Source organism: Solanum verrucosum, unplaced genomic scaffold (assembly GCF_900185275.1).
Source record: "Solanum verrucosum unplaced genomic scaffold, falcon-dt-bn FXZP01000110.1, whole genome shotgun sequence".
In the NCBI taxonomy this organism is placed as follows: Eukaryota; Viridiplantae; Streptophyta; class Magnoliopsida; order Solanales; family Solanaceae; genus Solanum; species Solanum verrucosum.
In genome coordinates, this window is record NW_026020370.1 from 2,079,375 (window position 1) to 2,101,284 (window position 21,910).

A 21,910-nucleotide genomic window follows, 5' to 3' on the forward strand; every position below is an offset into this window, starting at 1 on the left:
AAAATGACCATTCACCTGGCCGTTACGCTCTTGCCCTCTCTCATACCCCATACCCCAAATTCAGTCGCTTCAACTTTACGGTGTCTTCTCAAAGGATTTTACCACTTTCAATCTCTTGTCGATCTCTTCTTTCGGTAAATGTTCATCTGATTTGTTTTTGCATTAAGCATTTTATTTAGCTGTGCTAATCTGACCTCCTTCTTGTCGATGTAATTTATTTTCTATGTTCATATAGAGGAAAATTAAGTTTTCTGTAAGTAAAAAAGAAATTAGTGTTCCTGTTGTCCTACTTGAAGTTTAACATTCGTTTGCTGATCGATTTTGAGATTGATCTGCGTTTAAGGTTCCGAAAATGCCTTCTCTCTAATTGCTAGTTTACTAATTGATTCTGGAATATCCAACTTTTACATTATTTTAGGTGTGATGTTGCAATGTTGATCTAACTTTTATTTTCGAAGTTTCACATTGTTTGGTGGTTAATCTTAAACATGAAATTGATTTGGATTTGATTCTATAGTCTATTGGTTTAGTCCGAAGCTTCAGGTTCATGCTGGACGGCGCTTCACAAGTTTAACAAGGAAGAGACTTATATGCTCTCTTTTTTTTTTTTTTTTTTTAGCATTTTGAAATTTGAATTCAAGTTGATTCTTATTCTCAAGTGTTGCAATTAGCAACTTTTTAGCTGTGTACATGCAAAGTTTTTCGTTTTTATGTGTTTATTGTTGAAGTTACACGTTGAATTGAAAAATGAGTTGATTTGAATTTAAGGTTCCAAAATGCCTTAGCAGATGGAGAGTTTATTGATTGATTCTAAAGTTAGATTAATTTTGCGAGGTGCTCCACAAGTTCTAATGAGAAAGAGATGTTAAATGCATGTTAATTTTGTGTCTAATTTGAAATGTCATACTTGATTATAATATTTTATGGTTTCTGTAGGCTGTGCTGTTCTATTAGTATTTTCTGAGTTTTGATTGTTGGCCCTGTGCCAATGGAAGAAGAGAAGAAGAAGAGGAAGAACAAGAAAAAGAAGAATAAACAAACCAAAGGAATAGAAAATAATGCCGTTGGTGCAGAAGAATCCGCTTCCTCCAATCAGAACTATCCTGCTGAAATACGTGGTTCTGAAGCACATACTGATGATACTTCGGGGATAGATGACGATTCTAATAGACATGATACTGAGGGTGCCAAAGTCGTAAGTTAACTTCTATAACCAAATCATTCTGGTACTAAAGGTTTATTTGTTTTCCAAATCTAAGAGGAGTCATGTTTCTTCATTCTCAAAAAAATCTAAGAGGAGTCATGTTTCTAGAACCATATATGGATTTTGCATGCCACTTCTTGTTTGTATTTCTTTTTTTGGTGAAAGAACATATTCATACTTTTAACATTATTGGGTGATCTAAAAGTACAACAAATAGATGTTATTTAATTGATAAGTTGCCCTTGTCTAAATGACCCCAAACATGTATCGATGAATTAGTCATCATGGATAACTTTGGTGGGTTTTAGGAGAGGTAGATGTAGGCCGGAGAAGTATTGGAGAAAAGTGACTAGACTAGACAAGACATGATACAACTTCAGCTCACCGAGGTCATGACCTTAGAAAAGGAGGTTATTGAAGGCACACATTAGGGCAGAGGGTTAGTCCGCAGTTGTGCGTCGCCTAGCTAAGTAGTAATTCTTGTCCTTCAATTTTGTTGTTATCTGTTGTTTCTTGTACTTCAATTGTCCTACTATTTGTTGTAGTTATTGTCAATTTTTTTTTTTCCAGCATATTTTGTCAATTATTTTTCCTTTGCCATCTTTTCATTGTGCTGAGGGTCTATTGTAAACAACCTCACTATCTCCCAAGGTAGGGTAAGGTCTAGTACACTCTACCTCCCTAGATTCCACTGGTTACATTGTTGTAATCATCAAATGCTATTATGAGCTTCTTGCTCCTAACTAAACTGAATTCAGAAGTTGAGTTGTTAGAGAATAAAGGTTGCGTTGGTCGTGAAGAAAGGAACTAGAAAACATATTTGAAGGAGAGAGACAGAGAGAGAGAGTGTGTTTTGAGTCCAATTCTTAAAGATTATCTTTTTCACATCATGATCATCTTAATGGTTGAGATTAGATAAGGGCAGAAAAAGTGTTGATTTAAAGCCCAAAATGTTGACTCACTTTGTCACAGTCCAACATAGCTTATGCTCTTCTCTGAACCCAATTATGGGGTTTCTGTATATTCAAGATTTATGCTATAAGTAATCCTCGTAATTTGAATATGTATTTTTTTTTAAGTTTTGCTGCATCATTAATGGGAAAGTGTAATAAGAAATCATAGTTGCAGAATTTAGTTTTCCTTATGCTCGATCAGTAAGTGAATTGGTACAGAAAACTTGAAAGCCCTGTCATAGAGCAGTGTTTTCCTTCTTTTCCTTATGAACAAATGCAGGTGCAACATTCAATGCCTACTGGTAAAGTGTTCTCTTTTAAACTGTGAATGTAAGCGGATTTCTCATGAATTTATAACCATAGATGATAGTCTTTACTTGTCAAATTTTTATTGCAAGCTGGAATTAGATCTTCATTTTGTTTGGAAATAGAGAGGGTCCTTTCTCCACTAAGTGGAAGTTAATAGGAGAAACTCATGATAGGAAGGGTGCATGGAAGAAGAGAATAAGGAAAGAGAAAATGGAAGGAAATATATTTGAATGTCTTGAGAGAAAAAAGAATTAAAAGGAGAAGGATTAGAACTGGGGCTGCCTGGTGGAGAGAAGAAATAATTAAAGAACGTATGTAGAATGCCTTCTCACCTTTAAATTTTAAAATCAGTGTTAATAGTACCTATGTGCCGCAAATAAGATTAGATGTAGAAGCTAAAGCTAAGTTTTGTGAGGATATGGCTAACTTAGTTCAAGGAATTCCAGGAGGCAGGAGGCTGACAAATCCTTATAGGTAGAGAACTAAATAGCCATGTACCAACAGACCGACGACTTTGAACAAGTACATGGTGGTTATAGTTATGTTTTTAGGAATGACGTAGCGGATACTATTTAGAATTTTCTTTAGCTTGTGATTTTGTGGTAGCTAACACATATTTTAAGAATAAAGATTCTGACCTAATTACTTATAAGAGTGGGTGTAACCATAGTCCAATACATTTTCATTTTTATCCTTGTTAGAAGATGAAAAGTAAATGCAAGGACTGTAAGGTTATTCCACGAGAAATGCTGACCAACCTATTAACAAACAATATATGTTACCCTTCAGTTTAGGAGTGTTATTAGCTTCCTATATTTCAGTTAACTGTTGGTATACGTAGTTAGTTATTTATACTATTTAAGACTTCAACAGTTTCCTATATTCTAGGTCTTAAGTTAGTTTGTACCTTATTAGGGTAGTATTTTCAATTCTGTATCTGCTCTATATAAAGAATTAAAGAGCCTGTTGTATGTGAATGAAATCATCCTTCTCTTCTACAATTCAAACCTTTATATGGTATCAAGAGCTTTTATTCTCCTCACAGAATTCTAATAACTCACCCACCACAAATGGCACCCTCAGTTACCAATTCCGATGCAGCCAACACCACCACCATTGTTCAATTCAACTCAGTTACCCAGCTTCTGATTAGACTTGCTGGCAACCATAACTTTTCCTTGTGGAAGGCACAAGTGTCCATGCTCATGAGAGGACACAATCTTTATGGACATCTAGATGGGACTGCCCTTGCTCATGTCAAGACCACCACCACAAACAACCAGACAATTGCCAACCCAGATTATCTTAATTGGTTTTGCCAGGACCAATTGATCCCAAATGCAATTTTAGCATCAGTAGATCCAACTCTTAAGTCCATTGTAGCCGTTGTAACCACTGCCAAAGCAGCTTGACATTCCCTCCATACTGCATATGCCACTAAGTTGAAAACTCGCATTTTCAGCTTGTGAGATCACCTCGCTCATCTCACCAAAGAGAGTCTTTGTAACAAACTATCTCAACCAAGTACGATCTCTCTGCGATGATATAGCGATTGCAGGAGCTCATGTCACCAACGATGAAACTCATTGTCAATATTCTCACTGGTCTTGGACCAGAATATCGAGAAATTCATAGAAGTGGCAGGTCTATAATTACATCACTTTCCCAATGATTCTCTCTAAAAGATTTTGGGCTCATACATTTATTTTTTGGGTGTTGAGGTGATATCCACGCCAACTGCCATATATTTGTCTCAACAAAAATATGTCATGCATCTTTTTGATGAATTGCATATGGCTGATTGCAAGGGTGTTCTCTCATCGATGACATCAACCTGCACCTTAGTTGATTCAAAAGCTGATTCTGTAGTTGACATTTCCCTTTACAGAAAAATCATTGGTAAGCTTCACTACTTACCCTTCACTAGGCCTGACTGCCTGAAATCGGGTTTGCTATGAACAAGTTGTCTCAGTTTATGCGTAATCCCAAAATGTCTAATGGGAAAGCCATCAAACGCTTGTTGTGCCTGAAACACACAAGCACATTGGGAGTCCAGCTAAGTCGACAACTAATAGGCCGTTTACTCACTTATTCTAACTCTAATTGGTTTGGAAATCCACAAGACAGAACATCAACAATAGGTTGTGTTGTCCACCTTGGTAATTCACCAGTCTCTTGGTCTTCCAAAATGCAGAAGTCTTATCTCACTCTCATCTACCGAAGCAGAGTATCGAGCTGTTGCTGCTGCCATTTCTGAAGTCCACCTATCACTGTGTTCTTCACCAACTGTTTTCTGTGACAACGTTAGCACCACCTACATTTGTGCTAATCCTGTTTTTCATAGTAGGGTGAAGCATGTAGCCACTGATTTCCATTTTGTTCATGAGCAAGTTCAACAAAATGCACTTGAGGTTCGTCACATTCACTCTTGTTGATCAAGTCGCTGTTGTACTCACCAAGCCTTTCTACGTACAACTTTTTTGCGCCATTTTCACAAGTTGGTGCTTGTTCCAGTCACCCTAACTTGCGGGGCGTCTTAACAGATAACATCTGTTACCCTTCAGTTTAGGAGTCTGTGATTAGCTTCCTTTATTACAACTATTTGATGGTATACATAGTTAGTCATTTGTAGTATTTAGGATTTTAATAGTTTCCTGTATTCTAGGTCTTCTGGTGGTTTGTGCCTTATCAGATCAGTATTTTCAAAAGAGCATATTGTACGTGAATAAAACTGTCTTTCTCTTCTATGTCTTAAACCTTCATACACCCAACATTGGTTAGTAGTCTTAGATGAAAGCTTAACAGTAGAGTGAGAAAGGTGCAACTTTCAAACAACCGCGAATTAGGTGTTGGGCTTGAGACTTAGAGGGAGACCTAGATATCTTGTGGAAAGAAATGTCAGTTTGCATTAAAAACATAGCAACTAAAGTTTTAGGTATGTCTAAAGGTCTAGGTTCTCAACCAAGGAATTCTGGTGGTGGAATGAGGAGGTACACAAAGTTATTAAAGCTAAAATAGTGTTATAAGAAGTTGCCAAAGGCAAAGGACGGAGAATCCTCATACTAAGATTAGATAAGATTAAAAATGAACACATTTGCCAGAAGGTCCAAGTCACATGCATTGAGAATAAAATGTGAGAAGGTCGCTTGAGATGGTTTGGACATGTTTTGCATCAACCTACAAATGTATTAGTCCGTAGGAGTGAACTATTGTAAGTGAAAGTTGTAAAAAGGGACAGGGTAAACCTAAAATCACATGGAAGGAAGTTGTCTTGAAATGCTTGTGTCAATGCAGACTTTGCTAAAGATAGGACACAATAGAAGAAAAAGACCTATATAGGTGATAACTACTATTCCCCCCTTTCCCAATTTATATGATATCTGTCCCAAAGAATGACACATTTCCTTATTTGGCAAATATTGACGTTACCAACATTAAACCCATGTTGGGTCTCACTTATTTGGCAAAAAGTCCACAAAAGGTGTACTCTTCTATGTAAAAATTCATTTTTTAAGGGGTAATTTTGGAACATTGCAAAGTCTTCTCATATTTCTTTAAACTCCATGCCCAATCAAACTACATCACATAAATTGGGACAGAAGGAGTAGTTCAAAATAAGTCTTAGTGTTATTAATATTATAGTATTATTATAATTTTTATTTATTTATTTATTTATTATTATTATTATTATTAAACTATTAGTTGTAGACATATTTAATATATTTTTATTTTATTTAGTATGATGATGCTACAAAATGAGTTTAAATGAAGAAATAAGATTCATATAACCAAACCCAACAATTTTTGGGACTGAGGCCTTGTTGTAAACATCTAAGGTCCTTGATACTTTCTGATATGTGCTCTTTTGACATTCTTGCTTTTACAGTCATCTTTAGCCGAGAATGAGAAACACTGTAGGATGGATACAGAGGTGAGTTAAGGCCTCCTCTTTTAGCAGCTGCTGAGCTATATTCAGTTATGGGCTCATCATTTTATGATAATTGTATTCTCTTCCCCTCTCTCTTATCTGTCTATTGTATAACTCATGACAAGTCATTGCTTTCTCTATTTTATGGACAGGCCGCCTTTGAAGAGAAAATTAAACAATTACAGAAGGACAAAGTGTCACATATGCAAAAGGAGGTATAATGCTGTAAACCTTTTGCTTGTGTAGCCTTTAAATGAGCTTACATCTGCATGGAATCACATATATATTTTCTATCTACATTTTAATTGAAACATTTAAAAGTTACTGCTGTTTTACAGGCTATCTTTGAGGAGAAACTTAAACAGTTCTCACGGGAAAAAGATGCCAGTTTACTGAAGGAGGAGGTAATAGAAACTACACACAAAATTTGCATGTAAAAACCTGCAACTTGCTAACTCATAGGCCAGTGGTTGGTGCCTAATCAATTTTTTTAAGATTTTCACTCCTAATCTTGCGGATTTACCTTGATGTGCAGTCTAACTTTAACGAGAGGATTAAACAACTTCAGAATGAAAATAACAGTCATCTGCATAAAGAGGTATTTTAGTTCTGCCTCTGTCTGAAAGCAGGCACAGTCAAAAAACAAAGTGATTTTGACCAAATATTAAGAGTATCCTCTCATTATTCAAATGTGGGGAAAACTGTGTTGTCCTTCTTGTGTGTTGTTCGCTTTATGTAGTTTCATTTCCAAAAATGAATTGTTCAAGTACGGTTAAATTTCGAAGTCTGATGGTTTGCCATGCTGCTACGTGCACAGAGTATGCAAAATCAGTGCTGTGTTTTTTAAATGTCTTGTCCTATTTATCCTATCTATTTTGAGTTTTACGCTCTTCTGTGATCCACAGGCTAGTTTTGAGATGAAAATCATGCAATTGCAAGATGAAATTAGCAGTCTCAGGAGGCAAGAGGTAATGGGAAAAAATGGATAGATGCATACTGCTATCACAATAGTTGTGCTTTCTGGAACGTATTATCCACCTAAAATATTCTTTCCTTGTTTGGTCAATGGTCCTTCTACAGCAATCAGTGACCTTTTGGACTTTTGCAGGCTAACCAAGAAGAAAAGATAAGACAATTGCATATGGAGAAGGATGTTTACTTGCAGAAAGAGGTACTAAAACTTTTAGCCATTCTCATTTCTACTTCTGTGGAAGTTTTCAAAGATATATTGCATTTAGGACACCAAATTGATATTTTTTAGATGCCATTGCCAGTCTCTTTTTATTGTACTTTTACTTCCACAACGACTCTTTAAAGCTTAGATCTACATGACAAGAAGTATGCTCTCTGTAATTTTCAGGCTGAATTTGAGATGAATTCCCAGTTACAAAGTGAAAAGAATTCCTGGCTTCTAAAGGAGGTGATAATCCCATATTGGCAAATAAATTTTCTTGTATAACAGAACCAAGTTTTTTTTTCATAAGATTATCATTTTGTTTTACCATCACTGGTTATAAGCAATTCAGTGTCATATCCTTAACCGCATTTTCTGCAATTTTAAGATTTTCTCTTGAGGCCTGCAGTAAGTTCCAGCGTAATACCTTGTTCCTTACAGGCAGGCTTAGAGAAAAAAAATAATGAGTTGGTGGATGAAGTGGAGAAGTTGAATTCAAAGAGGGTAATGAATCCTGAAGTTTAATTTTTATGTGCTTCTGTTGTTTCACTTGATCATGGGGGTGTATCATGCCATTGAGTTTTGTTGTGTGAGAAATATAGGAAAAGAATATTATTGAATTGTTGTTGTGTCTACATTATTACATTGAGACCCTATTTATAGAGCCTAGAATACAATCCTTTACCAAGTAGGATACTATTTAGTATTTCTATTTCTATTTCTATTCCTATTCCTATTCTAATAGGATTGTATAAACCTATTCCTATTCTTATAGGATTGTATAAACCTATTCCTATTCTAATAGGATTGTATAAACCTATTCATATTCTAACACTCCCCCTCAAGCTAGTGCATACAATTCATGTACCTAGCTTGTTACAAATGTAATTAACACGCGGACCGATGAGGGGCTTGGTGAGATGCAAGTTGATCACTCGACTTCACAAAATTGACAATCAATCTCAATGTGCTTGGTCTTCTCATGAAATACTGAATTTGATGCATAATGCCGATAAAATACAGAGTGATAAAATTACAGTGTTGGAACTTCCCAAACCAAGCTTGCAAAGACTGTTTCAGAGCATAGAGTGACTTACGTAATCAACATACAAGTCTACTAAACTCCCCCTGAGCAACAACATTAGGTGGTTGCTCCATATAGATTTCTTCACAATGCAGCGAACATTGTAAGTGCTCAAAATCTAGTATAAAGTACATGGTTCATGTTGGAATCAATAGACAATCGATATTAAACAAGTCACCGAAAAAACTGGCCAGAACATGCTCATATGCCGGAGTATTAGATTTGATGGCTAAAAGTGGTCACAATCTAAGAAATAAAATTATATGGGTAGGGTCGGAATGATGTCACAACCCAACTAGAAAATAGAAATAATATAGGATAGTTCGAATTGATGGAACGACCCTATTGAAAAAGAGAAATAATATGGGTAGGGTTGGAATGATGGCACAACCCTACGCAAATCAGATTTGAGGAGTCACCGGAAAGACGAATGGAACTATGCAAATCAAATCTGAGAAGTCACTGAAAAGACACATGATGCTATGCAACTCAGATATGACAAAATAGTTCGGAAAAATCCACGGTACTACACAAATTAAATATGAAAAGTAGTCCGGAGAGATGCACGGTGCTACGCAAATCAGATATGCAAAAAAAAAGGTAGTCAACGGAAGGATGTCACGGTGCTACACAAATTATATATGAAAAAGTAGTCACTGGAATGATGGCACAGTGCTACACAAAAAAGTAGACACCAGAATGATGGCACGGTGCTACAAAAATTAAATATGAAAAAGTAGTCACTGGAATGATGGCACGGTGCTACACAAATTAGATATAAGAAAGTAGTCACCGGAATGATGGCACGGTGCTACACAAATTAGATGTGAGAAAATAGTCACCAGATAGATACACGGTGACCCAACTTTTGCTAACATAATCATTGGCCAGACGGGCAGCATATATGGGTGCCACCCGCCGGCAGCGGAAGCTCTTTAATTCTCTACCAAGTTCGTAGAGGCTCTAATACCATGTGAGAAATATAGGAAAAGAATATTATTGAATTGTTGTTTTTACAGTATTACATTGAGACCCTATTTATAGACCCTAGAATACAATCCTTTACCAAGTAGGATACTATTTAGTATTCCTATTTCTATTTCTATTCCTATTCCTATTCTAATAGGATTGTATAAACCTATTCCTATTCTTATAGGATTGTATAAACCTATTCCTATTCTAATAGGATTGTATAAACCTATTCATATTCTAACATGTTGCATACCTTTTATCTTCATGTATTGTGGCAATATAGTGGTACTTCTCCTTGAGAATTTGCTTGGTTCAAAAACTTTCACTAGAATAACCAGTGTTATAAAAAGCGAGGAAAAGCGCGCTTAAAGCGCAAGGCAAGGTGAAGCGCAGCCCTTGCGCTTTTCTTCCCTGAAGCGAGGCGACATTCAAAAAGCGATCGCTTCTACAGTTGAAGCGAGAAGCGCAAGAAAAGAAAAATCGAGAAAAGGCGCGCTTAATTTGAAAAAGCGCTAATTAGGGTTTTTTTTTAAAAAAAATTGAAGGTTTTTTTTTAAATTTCTGAAATCTTCTTTCACGACTTCTCAATACCTCCTTTCGCGAATTCAAATATTTTCTTTGGACTGCTGCGAAGCTGTGACTGCTGTAAGTTCTCTTCTTCTCTGTGAGGCTGCGACTGCTCTGCGAATGTTTTTTTTTCTATTTTTGGTTGCTGCTGTGTTTTTTTCTATATTTTTTATTGCTGCGAGGCTGCCACTGCTGTAAGTTCTCTTCTTCTCTTCTTCTCTGTGAGGCTGACTGCTCTGCTACTGTTTTTTTTCTATTTTGTTGCTGCTGTGTTTTTTTCTATATTTTATTGCTGCTTTTTTTGTTTCAATTTCTGTTGCTGCTCTGTTTTTCAATCTCTATTGCTGCTCTGTTTTTCAATCTCTATTACTGCTCTGTTTTTTTCAATTTCTATTACTGCTTTGTTTTTTTTCCAATTCTATTACTGCTCTGTTTTTTTTTTATTTCTATACAGTGTGACTGTGATCAGTGATGCACGTATGCTGGTTGCTGCTCTTAATAGTCTTTATTTTTCTTACTTGGTTTATTTGTTGTTTTGTTACTAAGTTACACTTCTTTTTTGCTTGTAGTAACTAGTAAAGTTGTAACTAGTTTATTTAATATTTTTTATTTTTATACTAAATATCGCTTTACATAAAAAAAGTGCGCGCTTTGCTTCTTGCTCGCGAGCCCTCGTTGCTTTTTTCCGCTTTTCGCTTCCCAAAACACTGAGAATAACTTTAGCATGAATATCAGGTCAATTTGGAAAACAAAGTAAAAGAGATGGAGAAGGAAACAGAAAACAAGGTCCAGAAGGAGGTAATCTCTCTCCTATTTTAATACTAGTAACTTTGACAGGGAACTGTTCCTAATATCGACTGTACTGATACTTTTCGTTTTTGTTTCGTCCTTTGTTTCTCCTTATTTTTGTTTTTGGTTCCATGTGGGGAAAAGAAATAACTAGAAGCTAGCATGCTTTGTAGAGCAGGATTCATGAGATGGAATAGATTTGGTCTAATAACTTCATCCTTGCAGGTTAGCTTGGAGGAAAGAATAAGTCTGTTGGTGGATGAAGTGGAAAATTCGAATTCAACGATGGTAAAAAAATTAATTTCACTGCTATTCTTTCACTTTATAGTGGAGTTTTTTTCTTGCTTTTGACTTCAGTCTCATACCTGTCTACATTCATGCTGATAAGCAATTTATTTGTGTTCTCTTTGATAATTGTCCTGGTCAAAATAAAGACTGAGAATAACTTTGGCATGAATATCAGGTGAGCTTGGAGGAAAAAGTAAAAGAGACGGAGAAGGAAAGAGGGAACTGGGTCCAAAAGGAGGTAATTTCTTATATCTTAATGCGTGTAGTTTTGAGTGGGCTTTGTTGCTAACATCCTCTATTCTGAGACCAATGTATATTGTTTCAGTTGCGGTCAAGTAATAACAAGAATTTAGCAAGCTAGCTATTCTGGGTTGCATGCCCTTCTCCGGACCCATGCATAGCGGGAGCTTAGTGCTTTAGGCTGCCCTATTGAATCGAATCATGTTATGCATCTGTCAAGTTGCTATGGATATTTCACGAGTAGCGATATGATGGGCTTAATAGATAGGTGAACAATATGACCTGCTATGCATATGATTTAAGATGCTTGGCAATTTAGAGGAAACATATTCATAAAATATATCTGGCTTCAATTAAATGCTCATAGATATAATTGCTTAATAAAAACAGAACGGATACCAAAGGAATTGTTAAAAAAACAGTGAACAAAATTCAAGTCATCGTTTTGAATACTTGATGACATATAAAGTATGGCTTCTAGTAAGAAGAATTGTATTTTTTATTGATAATGAAGCCGTCAGTCTGTAAAGGGAGTAAAAGACAAAATAACATGCAAGAAGGAATCATGACTAGACAACTGATGACCTCAAAAGTGACAAAGAACACTTTGGAAATGCAATTTATGATGTTCATTCATGTGGGTGACATTCGAAATTACAACAACCATAGGGGTATTTTGCTACTAACCCACACTCCGGGAGTTCGAGAGAAGGTGGTGAAGATGAGGCTGAGGAGGGTGTGTCTATTACCGAGAACCAATTTGGATTCCTGCCGCGAAGGTCAACTACAGAAGCCATTCATCCCGTAAGTAGATTGATGGAGCAATATAGTGAGAGGAAGAGGGACTTACATATGATGTTCATTGACCTAGAAAAAGCATACAACAAAGTTCGTGGGGAGGTTCTTTTTTTTTTTTTAAAACCGCGGTGTCCGTTTTAAGCACCTCGACTAATTTCATAGGATACCTGCCACCTCCCACCAACAACAGATACTACGTAACTCTGTCCACCAAAGCTAAGACAGATGTAGTATTTTTTGTCTCCGTTGAGTGTTGAACCTAAGACCTTAGGGTTCTCAACCACTTCATTGATCATGTTTGGAGGCTATAAGTGTGCCTGTAACTTACATTAGGGTGATTAAGGACATGTATGAGGAGCCAAGAATCGAGTGAGGATAATTGGAGGAGACTCGAGCACTTTCCAGGCAATGATGGGGTTGCACCAGGGATCAACTCTTAGCCCATTTGTTTTTGCCTTGGTAATGGATGAACTGACGCGACATATCCAAAGATGCCATGGTATATATGTCACGCCCAAGCTTGGACGGGGCGGAAAAGCACAGTATGAACACCTGCTATACAAATGAATATCTATACATGAGGCAAATAATGAGGAACCGTACCTATGCAACACTGACCAACTGGCCATACTGATGTGATGGACAAATGAAACTATAATCATAGGTGACAATTTTACAATGTCTATGAAGCCTCTAATGGAATTCTTAACTGTACCTTATTAAATGGTTGGGACAGGGCCTCAACATACCCAACTATAACTATAAGAACATCTAAGTAGTACTAGGCACCTATTACCTCCAGGTGATAATGGAGCTCACCGATACTTTGCTACTTTGCTGAGTATGCAACAAGAGACTACTGCGGGATTCTACTAACCTGTATACCTGATCCTGCATTTCCATGAATAATAAGTAGACACATGAGGATGCTCAACGAATCAAAGAATAAGATGAGCAACTATAAACAACTGAACATCAGAACCCTTTTTGTCTAAAACTTTATCTTATGGATAACCTTATAAACTTAAGTAAAATGTATTTCGATTGTTGCTTAAAATGTTAACAAGTGGTAGATTTACACATGAGATATGCTATGTGTTTTATCCCTGTAAGTGATCAAATGATAGGCCTTTAAAGGCTACCTGTAACAATGAACAGATAAGCCTCTTAGGGAAATCTTTAGCACATGAACGATATGAATATTTAAAGTATAATATGAAGCTGTAACTTATAACGGAATATAACCAACCTTAGAAATTCTCATATAACATCGCTTGAGTTATTTCTTTAATATATAATATGTAGTAGTTTGCCTAGGTGATGTTCTACCTCTATCTGTAGTCCAAGTATACAAGTAATCACATGATGGCCTCCAAAGGTGATCTATGACACATGTAAGAGATATATTGCCAAATCACATAAGTTGCATGATGTTGATAAGTGTTTATCGCAATTTGCTGTAAGGTACATCTTCCCCTGGCTCCAATAAAGGGTCTGCCCGTAAGCTTGTAGGCCATATATTGTCTTAGTTAGGGAACCAGGGGAACCAGTGCATGACATTTCAGTTGACTACTATCTATCACATATGCCATAAAGGGCGGTCTGTCTCAATCCTGTGCACAAAATTCGCATCACTTCGTATGCGAAGTGGACCTATGAATACCCACCCATCGTTTTAGAGTAGGTCTTAATCATATATTTACAAAGCCTATAACAAATTAACAAGTGAGTTACCATCTTTATCTTTCACATAAGCAAGTGAGGATCTTTATGTTGCTCACAAGTAACATAATATATATTCTAGTCTATCAAGTACTTGGTTTAGCTTAAGAATCATATCACTATGTGATCTATTTAAGTGCAGGCCATATTGTAGCCAATTGTTTTCCTTTTAAACACGTGACAGATATACCAGAACCTTACCTCAAATTTGCTGGAACTTACAATCTCTTAACTTGACATCTTCAACACCAAACAGTTTTCTTCAAAACAAAACCTTAAGACAAGAAGAAAACACTTGAGAACAACATCTCACCAATATGGGCGGCGTAGGGAACTCTTTCTCTAAAGGCTGCCTCAAGCTTCTCAACATGTAACCACAAGTTCTCCCACTCCCTTACAAGTTAAAACTACGTGAAATACATACAAAATACTTACCTTAGGGGTTGTGAAAGAAGAAGAAAATTCAAGAGCCTTCTTTGGAGAGAAAGTCACAATCGAGATAGAGAGACTAATGAAATTTTCTTTGTGAGTAATATGATATTTGGTCTAAGTAAATAGATATATATCACCTTTTGGCAGATGGGTCTTGGGCTTGACCCAACGACCCGCCCCATATCCCTTTGGCCCAATTAATTTGGGTCTTTCATTGTTCAAGTAGGTGATGTACCTACTTGTTTTCTTTAGAGAAAATTATTTCAAGTGGGACCCTCACCATATGTTGTCACATGGGTTTGCCTAATAAAACAAGTGACACATTAGTTATCTTTAAGCACGTACGTCTCATAAGCAAGTAGGACGTTTAAGAAAGTAGCTCGAACAAGTAGGACGTCTAAACAAGTAGGTTACTTTGTCCTGCATTTATTTTGCTTTCCAAAGCTTAATCCCTTCAACTAGTCCTTCACTTTTTGTACACTTGAACACTTGAACACTTAGACTTTAGGCTCAATTGTAATCACCTTTTTCCAAGCTCAAATAATCTTGTTGACGTTGACTTAGTTGTGAACATGAGAGTCAAACATAAATGGAAATTTTGCAAACAATGTCTTCTTCAAACTTGCATAATTCTTGATATAGAACTTGGATGGACGAGCGATTTGTTTTTTTTTTAAACTAGACTCAAAGACCTTTAATTTGATTGGTTAGCTCTCCATCTATTGGGAGATCTGCTTGTTTAAAGCAAACAATATGCTGGATCACTTGAAGTAGTGACCCTCCACAGGGGATCCTTTGACTTGAACTTTTGTTTGAAGGCTTCCCTTGGGCTAAAACCTTGGGTTAACACTTCAACAACCTTTATATATATGTTACTTAACATAATTATCAATTTGTATCCTTAATCTCTCGGTTTCATACCAATCCTTTGCCATTTGACTAGTTGCATGTTAACATAGATGTACGAGGTATTACAATATGCTTTTTGCAGTTGACATAGTATTGCTTGATGAGACATGCGACAAAGTTAATGATATGCTAGAGGTTCAGAGACAGACCCTTGAAGCCTAAAGGGTTCAAGTTGAGGACTAAGACAAAGTACTTAGAGTGCAAGTTTACTGATGAACTCACGTGGTAGATGTGGAGGTGAGGATTGATACTCAAGTTATCTCCAAGTAAGGAAGTTTCAAGTATCTTGAGTTCGTAATTCAAGGAATTAAGGAGATTGATGATGATGTTACATATCGTGTTGGAGCTGATGAAATGGAGGCTCGTATTTAGTAGCTTATGTGTTAAGAGTGTGTCACCAAAGACTTAAAGGTATGTTTTATAAAGTGGTCCTCGACCAGCTATGTTTGGGATGGAGTGTTGGTCGGTCAAGAACTCGCACGTCTAAAAGATGAAAGTAGCGGAAATGAGGATGCTGCGATGAAAAAGTATGTAATATAAAGTGATTGTTAGACCAACTATGTTTGGGACCGAGTGTTGGTCGGTCAAGAAGTCGCACGTCTAGAAGATGAAAGTAGTGGAAATGAGGATGTTGCAATGAATGTGTGGACATACTAGGAGCGAAGATATTTTGGATAAGGTGGGAGTGATCTCCGTGGTAGACAAGTTGAGGGAGGGAGGCGAGATTGGGATGGTTCGGGCATGTGAGAGGAAATGCACAGATGCCAGTGAGGAGGAGTTAGAGGTTGGCTTGGTCGGTATTAAGAGAGGTAGGCCAAAGTAGGGTGGAAATTTAGTAAGTAATTGAGCGTTGTCAAGTTTCCTCTATCAGTATTGTTATTACTACCCTCCTATTTTATTACATGTTGTTTCCTTTGCTTCAGTTACCGTACTGTTTGTTGTTGTTACTGTTCTGTTCTCCTTTGTTTTTAGCATGACTTCTTCACTACTGTAGTTCCACATCATACTTGATTTTGATATACTTTACTTGAGCTGAGGATCTATTGGAAAAAACATCTACCTTCACAAGGTAGGATAAAGCTACATAACCCTACCAGACCCACTTGTGGGATTGCATTGGGTATGTTGTTGTTGTTAATGTTCATGCATGTGGATCTTGCTGGATGATGACAGGAAACTTCTGTATTTCCATCCTAACAGATTTGAAAAAGTCATTTTTGCTATCCAACTTGTACTTTTCTTGATTTCCATCAAGTGACATTTTTTGTTTAACTGTACCAAGCCAACAACAGCAACAACAACATACCTAGTGAAATTCCACAAGTGGAGTCTGGAAAGGATATAGTGTACGCAGACCTTACCACTACCCTATGGAGGTAGGGAGGGTTGTTTCCGAAAGACCCTCGGCTCAAGTGCAACACATTTGAGTACTAAGAAGAAGAAAACAGTGTAGAACGGTACAAGAACAACAAACAAGTCATGTTCTGTATATTTGAACCGAAATGTCATTGGGATGTGCTATTAAGATTAGAAGCTGAGTTCTTGATGCCATTTAATGAAATTCATTTACTTAATAAAAAAAAAGATGAAAAACTGAGATAATGAAAAGCTGAATGGCAGTATATTTGAACCAAAATGTCACTGGGATGTGCTAAGATGAGAAGTTGAGTTCTTGATGCCATTTAATGAAATTCTCTTACTTCATCATGAAAATCTAAGATAATTAAAAGGTGAATGGCAGTAAAATTTTCCTTGTTGAAAACCTGTGGTATTGATCTATCTGGAATCTGGATACTGAGTTTTCTTTAATACGGCTGTGGGTAATAAGGTGGTACCTGAGAGTAAACGTGCCTTGAAGTATATTGCATATCAGTGACTTCAAGCACAACCACTTTGTAAGTTTGAAGTAAATTGCACAGCTACTTGCCAGTGAAAGCAAGGGGTTTGCCTTCGGGGTGGCCCAGTGGTTTGGGCTTGGGACTTCCATGCTGGAGGTCTCAAGTTCGAAACCCCTTTCCAGCGAAAGCAAGGGGTTTGCCTTCTGGGTCGAGCTCGTTGCATCGGGCTTGCCTAGTGCGGGTTACCTCTCCTATGTGGTTTGCGAGCTATTGCATAGGAGCGGGGGTTTTACCTTGTGCGCACCCAAAGGGTAGCGGCTGCGGGTTTCCCTTGTCATAAAAAAAATAAAATTGCACAGCCACTTGGACTTTTCTGGGCATGCACACTGAGCTTAGTAGGCTCTTAGCACTTCTAATCAAGTAGAAAGAAAGAGAATAGTTTACTTGTTTGAGCTGCATGGATAAATCTGTTTGATTTTCCTTTGCTAAATTATTTATAAGTCAATTGTTGGAGATGATCAATGCATTGCTCTTTTTTCATACTATGCCTCAATCCCAAACAAGTTGGGGTCGAGTGTCAACTATATGACTCCCCACTTTCATTTAAGCTCAAAATTATATCATCATCATACTCAATTAAAAATGTGGAAAATAAGTTAAATTTGCATATAAATATGATAGAAAAAAACTACAAGAATAATAACAACAACAATCTCTAACAAGTCAAAAATCTATCCTCAACTAGTAGCTATCACCTATATGGATCTTTTTTTCCCCACTGTGCCCTATCTTTAGCTAGGTCTGCATTGATACCCGTTTCTCAAAATAAAAAGAAATAAATAACAGGGCACATAACCTAATTGTTAGTTTTATCTATTAAGTGACTAGTTGTTGTCAAATGCTTCAGTAAGTTCAAGCCGTAGTCTCTTCTTGTTTTTGCAGAAGTCATTCAGAGAAATAATTTCCAGCCTAAGTGGTGATAATGCACTTTTAGAGACGCAGGTATGCAGTCCCAGCGACAAAAATGTATCATGTTTTTCTGGACTGAACTTTTCTCATCAAACTGTTATCAACCTGCATATTTGGCTTTTAGTGTCTATAATATAATGTGTTCTTGGTTTGCTAACATAGCCAATTGCAGGTGTTTCATAAAAGAACATGACAAATAAATGGTTTCTAGCGGACATGGCCTCCTTTAAGAATTCAAGTATACTGAGAAGAGTGTTCTTCTTTGTCCACATTGGAATTTTGGTTTGAAAAGTTCGGCAATCATATCAGGGTGTAACTCTCTTAATGGATACAAATTGTGATGTTAGTTTTCAAAGAATTGTCGACATGTTTTGTTTTACTTGACCAAATGTGTATCTTTACACATAGAAGGCATTGGGAGTTGTAGTTGGGCATCTACGTTTTTTGTTTTAAGCTTTGCTTTTCCTGATGTTGTATCCTGATTTTTGACATCTTCTCCTTATTATGGCTGTTGATGTCAAAACCCATAGAAAAATTGACAATCATTGCTTCCGTTAATTCCTAACATGGAAATTAAAATCAAAGCCTGGCAGGTGAAGGAGTTCGAAGAGTTGAGGACCAATATGTTACAAGAAAATCAGTTACTGAAAGCAAATATACAAGTACTGCAGACACAAGTCTATAATCTCGAGAAGAGTGCCAGACCTCCTTGTTTACCAATTGGACATGAAATGGTCAGTTGTTATTTCTCTCTTGCAGATTAACCTGGTCCTATATTCTGTTTTCATTCATTTCTATTTCCATGAGTGATAGAAAGTAGCACACTATTGATTTGGCTGGCCAACCTCATACCACATCATGACTTGTATGAAGATTGAGATTATAGTTAAACATGTTGAGCTTTAAAATATTTTTATTAAAAAGAGATCATTATTGATAACATAAGACTGTAGTTTACTTGATATGTCATAAATGACTTTGTTGTGCTGAGAGTGTCATGAGCTACAGGTGATAGGGAGGGCAATGTGAGCTAGAGACTAGAGTGCTATGAGCTAAGGCTAACAATATGGGGTTTAGATAATTAAAAAACGAGTAGCAAAACATAACAAACAATGGAAGAACCAGTTCCTGAGCATGATCACAACAAAGAACTGCTATCAAGAAGTGCATTACAAATATGAAGGAACCAGGTCCTTCATAGTGGACTGGAAGACACTGTTGATCAAAACCAACGCGGATTCCAAGTGCGTAGAAGGAATCCTTGAGGAATTGGGATTGCGAAACAAGGAGCAAGAAAAATATGGAAACATTGCCATATTTACCATCTAATAGATGTTTTACATCCGGATATTGTGTTTTAATAGGAGGTTTATTGGTGTCATGGAGCAAGAAACAAAGCGGTTGCTCGATCTAGTGCAGAAGCAGACGATCAAGCAATGACTATAGCAACTTGTTCGCTAGTTTGGATTAAATAGTTGCTCATAGGACTAAAATTTGGAGAAATCAGTCAGATGGAATTTGTGTGATAACCAAGAGGCCTTTCATATAGTATCAAATTTGGTATTTCATGAGAGGACTATGCACATTGAGATTGATTCTCACTGTCGATGAAAAGATACTCTCCAGTGATGTTACAAAATTTGTGAAGTGAAGTGATCAGCTTGCATATATTTTCACCAAGCCCCTCACTAGTCCTATGTCTATAACAAGCTCGGTAAATATGACTTGTATGCACCAGCTTGAGGAGAAGTGTAAGAATAGGAATATGAATATGGATACGATTTTTATATAATATCCTAGGTAGAAAATAATTGTAATGTAGTGTATATAAATAGGGCTCATAGTAAAAATGTAGATGTACAATTCAATAATAATTTTCCTCTTATAATTCTCACAACATATAAATCAATACAATTTAAAATGGCACTTAATGTATTAGGTGGTCTTTTCTGTCATGAAACACATTTAATATGTTGACTGTAGTCACTCCCAGCATGTATTTTAAAGTGCTGAAAGCATTCTAGTCACACAACAAGTTCACTGTCAATTTGGGGTATAACCAAAATAAATTTAAATGTATGGACAATATATATTGACGATTGATATAGACTTACAGCACATTGTTGCAAATTGACATACCATAACCTATTTTTGCTTTCTCTTGATAAAGAATACTCCTGAAAATGGGGATCTGAATTCTGAAGTAGTTGCTACTCAAGCATTGGTGGACAAACTGATTGATGAAAATGCGGAGCTTGTGGAGAAGGTTTCAGCTTATTATTCTCTTATTGCTAGAATTTTAGATATTATGATATACTGTTCGGGATTGGTAATCAGTAATTTCTTATATTAGGTGAAAAATTTATATGTGAAGCTTGAACGAAGAGGTCCACCAATGGAGGTATCTTCATATTTAGGTGCTGATGTAATTACCACAAGCTCTGAGGCAGCTCGCATTGCCAATGAATCAGCCCTTGGGTCACACAAGATTCCTGGAGCCGTTCACGAGCATGAACTTGACCATACTACAGAGCCAAAATCTCAACCCAGTGAAGCAGTATTGCAGTCAAGTGAAAGGCTGCAATCTCTGAAAGACACCATTGACAAAGCTGTGAGTGATGATGAGCATGTGAGTAAGATAGATAGCAGAATTGCTGTAAATTCATCAGAAATCGAGTCTGATGAAATCGTGCAGATCCCTTTAGATGAGAATGAAGTTCAGTCAGCAGATTTAGAAGTCACAAGTGTGGATCAGGATCAGTATGAGGAAGAGGTTCCCCTCACCAATGCACCGTTAATTGGTGCTCCATTCCGTTTGATATCCTTTTTTGCTAGATACGTGAGTGGTGCTGATTTGGTTAATAAGAACTCGGCAACCTCAAACCGATAACCTGCTAACAGCCTGCAGCTGTAAGAAGTTAGATTTTATACAGCAAAAGGAGGATGACACCAAAGATTAAACATAGTCACATCTTAAGTTGAATGATATACTTATTATAGTACTAGGCTGGATGCTGCCCCCTTTTTTGTACCAAATTCATTATTATAGGGGTATTAGTTGTTAAAGATAAAAATATTGATTTAGGCCATTCGTACACCTGCCTGAAAATTTGGTGACGTAAGAACAAATGTTATGCTAGCGATGAGAGTTGCTGTAGGCTAATTTTGCCAAATGGATTTTGTGTTTCTTTAAACTTCATTTGGATATTTTGCACTACTAGCGCTTGTGGTTTGTGGCGTACTCGTAGCATACCCAAGTTCCAACATAGGTAGCACGTGGATGGTGTAGTTATAATTCACCCATAAATAGGCGTGTTGTCCGTTTTGACGTGTAATTTTAGAGTGTGTCCCTTTTGATATTTAGGATTCAAAAAGTATCCATTTTAAAATGGCTTAAAACTTAAATAGAAGAATATGACCTACAAAGATTGTGTTAAATACTACTTCCTTCATTCCATATTAACTTAAGCTTTGAGGTGTTTCACACCCTTTAAGAAAAGTAGGTTAGAACATAAATTGAACATAATTTTCCATTTTTACTCTTATTAATTATTGTCAAAAATAACTAAACATTAATTATAATAACTAACTCCAATACTAACTTAAAAGGGTAAATTTGGAAGAATATTTTAAAAATAGTCTTGAAGATTGAAAACTTAAATTAATTTAAAAAATAAAAAATAATTCAAAGCTTAAGTTAATATGGAATGGAGGAAGCAATGATCTTCAAAAAA

At 36.6% G+C, this 21,910-nt stretch overlaps 1 protein-coding gene across 1 annotated transcript; it reads left to right on the forward strand.

The window, feature by feature from the left end:
* Window positions 1-20: 20 nt before the first annotated feature.
* LOC125838291 (COP1-interactive protein 1) lies at window positions 21-21,328 on the forward strand. Its single transcript, XM_049517357.1, has 16 exons — window positions 21-134; window positions 937-1,195; window positions 6,353-6,397; window positions 6,733-6,798; window positions 6,930-6,992; window positions 7,300-7,362; window positions 7,503-7,565; window positions 7,755-7,814; window positions 8,010-8,072; window positions 10,915-10,989; window positions 11,206-11,268; window positions 11,444-11,506; window positions 18,150-18,209; window positions 18,770-18,910; window positions 20,347-20,442; window positions 20,530-21,328. The coding sequence occupies exons 2-16, from the start codon at window positions 989-991 to the stop codon at window positions 21,064-21,066; spliced, it is 1,665 nt and encodes a 554-aa protein (XP_049373314.1). The 5' UTR covers window positions 21-134; window positions 937-988; the 3' UTR covers window positions 21,067-21,328.
* Window positions 21,329-21,910: the final 582 nt, after the last annotated feature.

Coding starts and splice junctions, on each gene's coding strand:
- LOC125838291 (XM_049517357.1), top strand. CDS start 989: ATGGAAGAAGAGAAGAAGAAGAGGAAGAACAAGAAAAAGAAGAATAAA. Junction 1,196..6,352: donor ATACTGAGGGTGCCAAAGTC/GTAAGTTAACTT, acceptor TTGCTTTTACAG/TCATCTTTAGCCGAGAATGA. Junction 20,443..20,529: donor ATGCGGAGCTTGTGGAGAAG/GTTTCAGCTTAT, acceptor TTCTTATATTAG/GTGAAAAATTTATATGTGAA.